The sequence below is a fragment of the Mastomys coucha genome, chromosome X, assembly GCF_008632895.1.
Source record: "Mastomys coucha isolate ucsf_1 chromosome X, UCSF_Mcou_1, whole genome shotgun sequence".
NCBI lineage: Eukaryota > Metazoa > Chordata > Mammalia > Rodentia > Muridae > Mastomys > Mastomys coucha.
In genome coordinates, this window is record NC_045030.1 from 146102392 (window position 1) to 146113183 (window position 10792).

The 10792-nt window shown below is 36.9% G+C and overlaps 1 protein-coding gene across 2 annotated transcripts in view; it reads left to right on the top strand.

Moving 5' to 3' along the window:
• The window catches only part of Rragb (Ras related GTP binding B), a 35010-nt gene that overhangs the window by 10418 nt on the left and 13800 nt on the right, over positions 1–10792 (top strand). For both annotated transcript variants that reach the window (XM_031369840.1, XM_031369831.1), the window contains 4 exons: positions 520–586; positions 2614–2836; positions 7932–8027; positions 10274–10396. In XM_031369840.1, coding sequence (XP_031225700.1) covers positions 520–586; positions 2614–2836; positions 7932–8027; positions 10274–10396 — 509 coding nt within the window. The remainder of the gene's footprint in view (positions 1–519; positions 587–2613; positions 2837–7931; positions 8028–10273; positions 10397–10792) is intronic.

Sequence of the window (10792 nt, forward strand, 5' to 3'; positions counted from 1 at the left end):
ACTGAAATTAAGAGATACTACAAAGGACTCAAAGTGAATTGAATGTGTCAGGAGAGTCAGAAGAAAAACATCACTAGACAAATTAACCAAAGAGGAAGTCAGTACAGGCGTTAGTCTTGTTATGTTTTATGTTTGTTTCATGTTTGCTTTCTGTCTTTAAGTTTTGTTTGGAAGTTGGTATAAGAATGTGGGTTTGGGACTATCTGTTAATTGGTGTGTCACTGTCTTGCGTGTTAAATTTTAACATTAATATTATAATTGGAGATTGTTTCTGCTTTGGGTACTAAACTACTGAAATTTAAAAATTACTTACACAAGAGCCAATTCCTTAGCATAGGGTAGTATAGGTGCCCACCTTGCCACTAAACTACATGACTAAGCTAAAAATCACCTTCTTGTTATGGCTTTGAGCATTTCACTCCACTTTGGTCCTTCTAAACATCATGGGTTAGTGTTTTGCTTATATTTAATGTCATGTTCTTTACTACAAATACTAGACTTGTAACACTTATCTTCCAGTTGATGTAGAACATTCTCATGTTCGATTTCTGGGAAACCTGGTTTTGAACCTGTGGGATTGTGGTGGGTAAGTACTATGTGCCTACTTATTTGTGAACCTGATGGCAATAATGATATCATCTAGTATAATCAGCGGGGCAAATACACATAGAAAACTATCATTTGCATAGATATACTGGCTAAAACATATTTCAAAATTGTCAGCTGATTAATAAAGATCTGTGTTTTGTACAACTTGGAAAATACCTTCTACAAAAAACATATTTAAGTAGCTCTAATATAAGCTCCATCTAAATATGTATACTATGGGATAGTTCATGCCTCTTTTGTAGTGGTATAAATTAGATTTCTTTTTCAGGTTGAGTGACATTAGTATTGCATTCTTAGCTATTATTTAGTATACTAGATTATTCTTAGTCACTTTAGTAATTACTTGTAGGTAGTCTTGTCACTGTAGATTGGATTCAGCACATGTACTTACCTATTGTTGGTTTATAACCAGGGCAATCATAAAATTTGTACTTATTGTGCCTCTGTGTTGAAGCAACTGTGTGTAGTGCAGAGTGATTAAGAGCACAGGTTCTTTGTCTAGGGTATATTGTTCAAACCCTCTGTGCTGTGGCTTCGCCTGTACAATAGAACAAAGTAATCAACTCATAGATTGGTTATGTTAATTAAGTTAAAATCTATAAAATATACAATATAATGTCTTACAAAATAGATGTTGTTATCTGGTAAGTATATCCCAGCTCCATGCCTACAAAAGATGCTCAGTGAGTTGTTTTGAAAGAATAATAAATAACTAAATAGTCTTAAGAAAGTAATTCTTTCTTGATAGCAGCTGAATTAACATTTTGTGATAAAAATCTTCCCTTATTGTAATTGCTTCCAATTCTCCAGTCAATGTCAACAGATTTACCCAAGTTCCTTGTTTTTATATACTATCATATGAAATTCAATTTTGTAGATCAAGTATCTATACTTCAGGGAAAATATGATTCTTCCAAGGTCACACTGCTGTAATGAGCAAGGTGCAGAATTAGAAATTTGTAATTACTATCCCATACACACCACTAAATGACACTACTCTTTTGTTGCTGTCCAGCTGTTGAGATCTTTTGGGGAAGTGACAGCCAACCTAGAAGCAAAGGGTAACATTCTGCTGAAAAGTCATCATTGAAGTCATGTTTTCATAAATGCAGACTATTTGACTAGTATTATTCAGGAAATGTTCATTAAGAATGTGCCATCCTGGGCTAGAGAGATAGCTCAGCAGTTAAGAGCACTGACTGCTCTTCCAGTGGTCCTGAGTTCAAATCCCAGCAACCACATGGTAGCTCACAATCACCCGTCATGAACCCTGATGCTCCTTTCTGGAGTGTCTGAAGACAGCGACAGTGTACTCCCATAAAATAAATGAATAAATGAATAAATCTTAAAAAAAAAGAATGTGCCATCCTTCCTTTAAAAGCTGTGAGATAATATCAGGGGTGATTCTTATCTGGTTGTGTAGAGAATTTACCACTATTAATCAAGAACTCATAAGTATAGCCTGTGGAAAGTGTTATAAATGAGAGGGATGTGTTGGTAGAGAGCCTACACGTGAGTAAGCTGGCCCAAGGTAGGGATAGTTTCTATGAGGATGTATGGATTGGATTGAAATAGAAGAAAACAAGCTGGAATTAGAGATGAAGAGGTCGTCAAGTAGCATGAAAGAGTGATCAATGTGTGTAAAAGACTCATGATTTAAACCATTAACCACTCAAAGAATGAACAGAAGGTAAGTGTGTTTACAACCAAAGGAGAGGCCAGACATGGTAAGTATGCAGAGTTGGGTGGATCTTTGTTGGTTTTAGGCTAGCCAGGGCTATGGAGTCTCAAGAACAACAGCAACAAAACCTAAGAAAGGCAGAGGATTTTACAGACTTGCAAGTTATGATCCTGAAGTAGAGTAATGTAAAACTCACCGCATTTGGCTGTTATTTGCTCTTTGAATTAAAGTTTAAGATCATATTTCACCTGATCAACAAAAGTTCAAGCAGGAGTGACTGAAGAGAAGATTCGTTTACTATCTAGATTTTTTTTTCCTACCAGACAAGACAACTTCATGGAAAATTATTTCACTAGCCAGCGTGACAACATCTTCCGAAATGTGGAGGTTCTGATTTATGTCTTTGATGTGGAGAGCCGTGAACTTGAAAAGGACATGCACTACTACCAGTCATGCCTAGAGGCTATTCTGCAGAATTCTCCAGAAGCCAAAATCTTTTGCTTGGTACACAAAATGGATTTGGTACAGGAAGACCAGCGAGACTTGGTAAGAAATTGAAAAAGTGCTATACCAAATGGTTAGTGTGCTTTGTAGGCTTTCTTTAGAAACAATGAAGGTCAATTTTTACCTTTCTGTATTTCAAAATGAGTGAAGCCTCTGACCATGTGCTTTCACTAAGTAACCTTTATCAGGTTAAAAAGTAGTGAGTTGCCCCTGTTGTATTGTCATAGCTGAAAAACCCACCAGGAGTAAGATGAGGAGAGGTTGCTGCCATCACTGGATTAATTTAGGAAACTGATATGCACCAGTTCAAGTGCCTACCACATTGTGTCAAGCACTGTTCATGAGCCCTCATAATTTTTATTGCACTGGCATAAATAACTTAGTATACATGAGGATAACTCAAAAACGACTAAGGATAGTAGAGTAGGAAATGTCAACCTTCATTTCCTCAACAAAAACACATAAAATTAACTACCTATAACCCAAAACGTCCCAGAGAGGACTTGGGGGCTCAGTATAGAAGAGGTTTAGTAAAATAGGCAAATTCTTATCCAGCTATGAGATTCTGGGTCTGGTAAGACATAGTCGACCTTCAGTTTATTCAATATAAAGTAAGAGCATTAGATATTAAGGTTTAAGATAAAAAAGAAAATCCTTCTCTATGTTATAGAGAAATAAAGAAAGGAGTTTTAGATTATACTAGTTGTATAGAATTTAGTTTTGCCCTGGCTATCCTGGTACTGTCTTTGTAGACCAGACCAGCCTCAAACTTATAAAGATCTGCCTCCCATGTGCTGTGATTAGAGGCATGAGCCACTACTGCCCAGTCCTTGGCTTGGAACCTTAAGGAAAGCCCCATAATAAAGGATTTTTTGGTGATAGCTTTAGTCAGGAAAACATATTCCATAACACATATAGTGTGTCAGATCCCATGGAGCTGGAATTACATGTGTTCTGATAACCAACAAATGAGATCCTTTTGAATGTTTTAATCACTTTCAATTTCCTTTACTGTTTTTTAAATGTTCATATAAATATCCTCAATTATGCATTAATATGTATGTTTGAGTTTTCCAGAGAAACAGACCCAGTTAGATGTGTTTGTGTATAGAAAGACAAAGACACATTTCTTTTTTTAAGATTTATTTTTTTTTATTTATATGAAAACATTGCAGCTGTCTTCAGACACACACTAGAAGAGTGCATCGGATCTCATTACAGATGGTTGTGAGCCACCATGTGGTTGCTGGGACTTGAACTCAGGACCTCTGGAAGAGCAGTCAGTGCTCTTAACTAACTACTGAGTCATCTCACCAGCCCAACAAAGACACATTTCATTTAAGGAATTAGCTTACCTGATTCTGGAAGCCACCTCTGGAAGTAGTTTGAAATTTGTAGAGCTGGGAAGATGCGCTAGAGACCTGAAAAGAGGAATATACATAAAGGAGAGGAAAAAATAAAAGTATCCTTATTTTCAGATGGTCTGTCTCTTTACATAAAGACCCTAAAAACTCAACCAAAAAAGTACAGCTATAAATTCATTCAGCAAAGTAGTGGGATACAAAGTTAACAGAAATAGATCAGTAGCCTTCTTATACACAACAGGAAATGCTGATTCTTATAGCAATAGATGAGTTGGTATGTTAACTACATTTGGTCTTGTAGTTGCGTTTGCAGTCAGAAACTTCTTAAGTATGGATAGCCCACTTTCCAATAGCCATGTCTTCTACAGAAACTGAATAGGCAACCTGAATGGAATTGTGTCAGCATCCTTCCTATACTTGACCCAACCTTCTCTTTCATTCAAGGGATTCTCTGGATTTACAAAATGGCATAAATCTGGATGGATGCCAGTTGGGCAGCCATGACGTTTTATGATTCATGCTAAGCGTTTGATCATTTGACCTAAATTATTTCATTTATGTAGATGAAAATAGAATGTAGTAGATATCCCACCTAGTTCATTTACAGGGGCACCATGATCAACTAGCCAAAACGATAGGCTAGTTGTGAGTTGGTACTTTGGCTCTTTTGTCCAATCAAATAAGTTTACCCTCTTTGTATCTGATAGTAAAATGTCTTCACATTGCCAGTTACTCTAGCACTTACTTCCCCTTTCTTAGGCTTCCCAATTAAGTGGTAGCAATTACCACTGTAAGTTTTGCCCTATAGAAGAAAGTGATCAGAGAGCTGGAGAAGGTTAGGGTCCCTCTTACAAATTTGTTTCTCATTGGCTTTGTGTTCCCAGTATTGATGAATAGATTGTAGATGACAAACCTTGAACATTGTCATCTACCTAAGCATTTAGATTCCTTCCTATGTAGTAGATCAATGCAGCTCTGACATTTTTTAAAAGACTTTTATGTATGAGTGCTCTATCCGCATGTACACCTGCATGCCAGAAGAGGGCAGCAGATCCTGTTACAGATGATTGTGAGCCACAATGTAGTTGCTGGAATTGAACTCAGGACCTCTGGAAAAACAGCCAGTGCTCTTAACTGCTGAGCCATCTCTCCAGCCTCACAGCATTTTAACTTCAGTTAGTATAGGTTATGTTTTGATTCATGTCTCAGCCAGGAACTAAACAAACAGAATGCCTTCTTAACCTTTCACCTACAATCCTCTGCTTATTGCATATACATCAATAAATTTGTCCTGAGTGAGTGTTAGGCTCCTTCTACCATATTCTACATCATTAATATCTATTCTCATAGTTATCCTTGTATTTTGGTCTATATTAGAAAAGTCATATAGTTTTTTTAGAGGCTGTATATTTCACCTTTAGAAATCTTCTGATTCTTGAATCTGCATAGTGCTAGAAGCAAAGGGCTATGGTAGAAATGAATCAAAACTCTCTGAAGCTACCTCCAAGGAGGCCATTTTAGGTTGTTTTTTTATTATTATTTTTAAAGGAAAAGTTAGATTATTCTTAGATAAAAATGTAGTGGCTGCTTCTATGGGCAAAGAGTTGAGCATTTAGGCACTCCCAACTTCCTCGAGCTTTTACTCGATGAGAGCTGTTCCAGTCTCCAGAATCATGTTCCCACATAGCCAGTGCCATGCTTTCTTAGCAGGTACCACATGGAGATGGGCATTCAATTTGCACTGTAGTTTATCTGCTTGCAGGATGAGAGTCCAAGTTTACTTTGCAGCAGTCTCAGGCCTGTGGCTATAGGAAGTAAAGGTATCTTTCAGGGCAAATATAGGGATTCCAGGTCATCTGTATTATCATTCATCTGGGTACTCAAATATGAGCTCATCCTTATCATTGCTCATGTCATACTGCAAAATTAGGATCAGCTACCAAATCCATTATACTCATTTTGACAAATATAGCCACATATGTGCTTGCCAGAACATTGTATGATTCGGGATCTGAATTCCACATGACCCCAGGCTCTCTTGAGTGTTCTCATTACTTCTTGAAATTGCATCTTTAATTCTAATCAGAATAAAAATCAACTCAGAAAACTCATCCTAAGATTCTACTCTAACTGTTAGAATCTTTCTGCTTCCTCTTCTGAGTACATTGCTGGAGCCTTTGGTATAGGAGTTTGAGTTAAAGACATCTCATTTGGGCCAGAGTGAGCCAAAGTTTCTCACTCTGGGCACCACGCCCAGCAGTTGTGGTCTCTGTGTGAATTACCATGTACTGTAAGAGGCTTCTCTGACTTATGGGTATAGCAACATGCTTTAATTTTCAGGGTTTTTCTTTTAAGAGAGACAGAGACAGAAAGACATACGGACAGACAGAGACAGAAGCAGAGAGAGAACAAACACATGGAGTCAGGTGGAGGCTGGCAAGTATGAAAATTGGACAGGAGGCCAACATACTAGAGAACCATAAAACTTCAATGTTGTACATGAAATAAAAAGGCAGTCTAGATATTTCTGGAGACTGTGACACACTGGGAGAGTGTTTCACAGCACATTTTCCAGTATTGTGGCTCTCACATTCTTTCTGCCCCCTCTTCTGCATTGTTCCCTGAACCATAGATGCAGGAGCTATGATCGGAGTACATTGGGATGGGGCTCCCCAAGATATGTTGTGTCTAGTTGTGGTTTCCTGTGATGGTCTCCACTTGCTGTAAAGAGCAGCTTCTTTGATGAGGGGTAATAATTACACTTATCTGTAGGTATAAGGATAAGCTTCAGAATATAGCAAGGTCTATGCTGGTCTAGCAGAGTGGCAGTAGTAGATTCTCTTCTAAGATCCATGATGTCACTACTAGTCCCTGGAACTTGACTAGGTTTCTAGTATCAGGCATGATTTCCCTTTTGTTGGGCCCTTAAGTTTAATTAGACAGTGGTTGGTTTCCAAGTACAAAATGGTCAGCCATTAAACCAAATATATACAAACAGCAAAAATAAACATAGCAGGTTGCATTTGTATATTTGTGCTTGTGTGTGTGTGTGTGTGTGTAAAACAATAAAATCTAAGGGGAAATACTATTGATTTAAAAAGGAAGGAGTTGGGAGGAGTTGGTGTGAGGCAATTACATTTTAATTTAAGATGTAATTTAAAAATTAAAAAGAATTGGCCTTCATTGTGTATACACACATACTAGCAAGCCACCTACCCAGCGAAACATATCTGAATATATATATTTTATATAGATATTTTCTCTGTATATGTGGGGATGTACACATAGAAACAAATCCTAGCTGGCTAGAGCTTAGTTGCTCCTGTGGGTTATAAATGTGTTGTAAATTAAGTACACTAAACATATATATGCTCACATATATATATATAAGTAATAAATGTTATTAAAGAGTATGTCTATAATCCTGGAGAACTAAATGTATTTTGAGTTGCACAATTTTAATATAGGTATTGCCATATTAAAATTACCTAAATTTGGTGGTTGGATTATATATTTTAAGATCTGTATGAAAAATTTTATTTTTTAACATAGTGATCTCTATGAATATTTAGCAAAAGTTGGATAAGCATGAAGAAATCTAGTAGTCATTAATATGTTTATAGCTTTGTTTGAGAAATAATAATACTCAAGATTCCTATGAAGACAGAGTAAGAGGTCCTTGTCAAAATAAGATAAAATAATTAAGTCTCAAAATTTCAGCGAAAGAGTAGAGCTGTTATATGCTCATCAGGTTGTTGGATTTTTTAATTCAGATTTTTAAAGAACGAGAAGAAGACTTAAGGCGTTTATCGCGTCCATTAGAATGTTCTTGTTTCCGAACATCTATCTGGGATGAAACTCTGTATAAGGTGTGTATGTTTCCTAAGTCTCTACTTTAAGAGCATGAATAAAAGTTAGAAAGATATTAACAAAACTAAAATATTTTAAACTACTTCATAGCCATCTAGATTTGTTATACTAAAAAGAAAATAATCTGTAACACTTTGCTCGAAAAACATCAAACTTAACATCAAAGAATTTTGGTTTTAGTCTTAGATCGGGTCAACATTGTTACCAAATCACACTGGATTTGCCATGTGGATATGATTAATCTTCAGCTCCCCTTCTTTGTCATAGCAAAAAATGTTTAACATCCATGGTCCATTTTGATCCAGTGTGGTCTCAGTGATTATTGTAGTTGCATCTACTGTGCAGGTCCTTCTACATGCTAATGGGATAAACTAATCTGCCTAAATTCAAACAGTCATAGAAGAAAAATGTTTAGTGGAGAAATGGGAGAAGTGAATCTTAATGAGATGTGATATGTACATTGTATAAGTTCAGCTTTCAGCCTGGCAGTGGTGGCGCACGTCTTTAATCCCAGCACTTGGGAGGCAGAGGCAGGTGGATTTCCCAATTCTAGGCCAGCCTGGTCTACAGAGTGAGTTCCAGGACAGCCAGGACTACACAGAGAAACCCTGTCTTGAAAAAAAAAATAAGTTCAGCTTTCATGTCAAATTGGAGATAATATGGTTAGATCCAACCCTCATTGTTAGCATTGCTGGAATGATCACACTGCAGTCTATAGGTTATTCTCTCAAGTAGTTCTGGGGGGTGAAGTTACCTTAGTGGTACAAAGGCTCCTGCTTCTTCCGTGTCTCTTGTTTACCAGTGGTTTAAAGATTGACTACTTTTGTGTCCTCATGGTCAGACCTTTCCTTCCGACTGCTTCTGGTATTCATTGACAAGTGTGACTCTAGCTTCAGTATCAACTCATCTGACAAGTATCGACAACCAGAAACACAGAACCCTCACTTGCAAGGAGGAAAACATTGGACTTTTAAAAACTAGCAATTGATTTTTTTAAAAAACTAATTCATCCCCTCCCCCCAGTATTATGTTGACACAGGCTCACTCTAATAACATTTTGAGATACCTATCTAGGAAATACTCTTCTAGATTACTATGGGCCGAATTTCTCTCAAAGCCTTGTTCCCATAGAACAGGTAACCGTGAATAAGGATGGGCATGACTCACTGATAAGAACCAGCTGTGGTGTGAAGGATGGCAATATAATACACAACCAAAGGCAATTGACTAATCACAACACTGCTGTGAGTGACAATATCTCTGCTGTGGTTGGCTTTGGTGCCTTCTCCAAGGTAAATTCAGCAGCGATATTAACACCAACCTGGGAACTTGGAACACTATGCCTAAGTAATAAGACTAATTGGAACAGGGACATGGCACCACTACTATCTCTGAAATCTATGCTGCATAGACCTTACTTAAATTTGTATATTACATTTTATTCAACAAGCATTTGTTGTCTATTGGATGCTGTCACATACACAAATGGCTACAATAAGGTCCCTGACATCTTGTAGGAGACACAAGAACAAAGTACACCTAACCAGGCAAATTGGGAGTAAGAGTAAAGGACAGAGGAATACATGCACCTTAAGAGAATACTAGAAAGGTGAAACTAATTTCATCTGCATGTATTAATCATACTCCTGGATGAAGACAGCATCAAGCAGTCACATGATAGGCCTTTTAAAATTCAAGTGAACCAGTAATTTTTACACATGTCACCAAACATTTTAAAATTACAATCCCAGTCATTTCTTTTATAACGGCATGTTATGCCTTTGAAGGGAGGAGCTACACTTGTCATTGTAGCTCTGATATTTTCAGAAAATGGACTCTTGGATGTATATTCAATATAGCATTTCTTCATCCTTTTAAAGCTGTTCGCAATGTTGGACTTCAATATTTGTTGGATGTGTGGATTAGAAGGGTTTTAGCACAATAGATCATACTTTGCAACTTTTCCCCTAAGGCTACAGGATGTCATTAAATTACTGTTTACTCATGGAAAGAAATTTCTCCAGCATTTCTTTAGTGTTTGAACTCTAGAAATTCAACTCAAGGATGCAAATCAAGTATTAGGTTGATTTTCTTCTTTCATTTTTGTTAGGTTTAACCTCTTTAATTTTTTTTATTCAGTTATCAATGTTTTTTACTGTCTGTGTCTTTTAGGGTACTTACTCATTTCCAAGGCCTGGAACTGGCTACCTGTTAGTAACAGTCAATTGTGCTTCTGTCCTCTTAGGCTTGGTCCAGCATTGTTTATCAGCTGATTCCCAATGTTCAGCAACTGGAAATGAACCTGCGGAATTTTGCTGAAATTATTGAGGCTGATGAAGTTCTTCTGTTTGAGAGAGCTACCTTTTTGGTAAGGACTTTCTGCTCTCCGGCTATCTGCCTTCTTGCAGTCAGAGAACACCATGTTACTACTTTTAGGAAGAACTGCCCCCCCTTTACATCAGCATGTATGTTCCTACTTATAAAGCAGCACCATCCACAGTGGTGTGGAAAAAATTCTTTCGCAAATCACATTTTAGTAATTAGTAAAATTTAGAGTTTTGCAGGTATGCCTTGTTAGAAACTTCAGATTAGTTCTAGTAATAATTAGTAGTAATTAGTTCTATTCAATTATGATAAATGGCTCCTATTACCCACTGAACTATATTAAGAAATGCATGGCATTTTTCTTTTAAGGGAAAAACACTGGTAGTTTTAATTTTCTTATAAATTGAATTTAACAATGATAACAGAGTCTACTGTACAT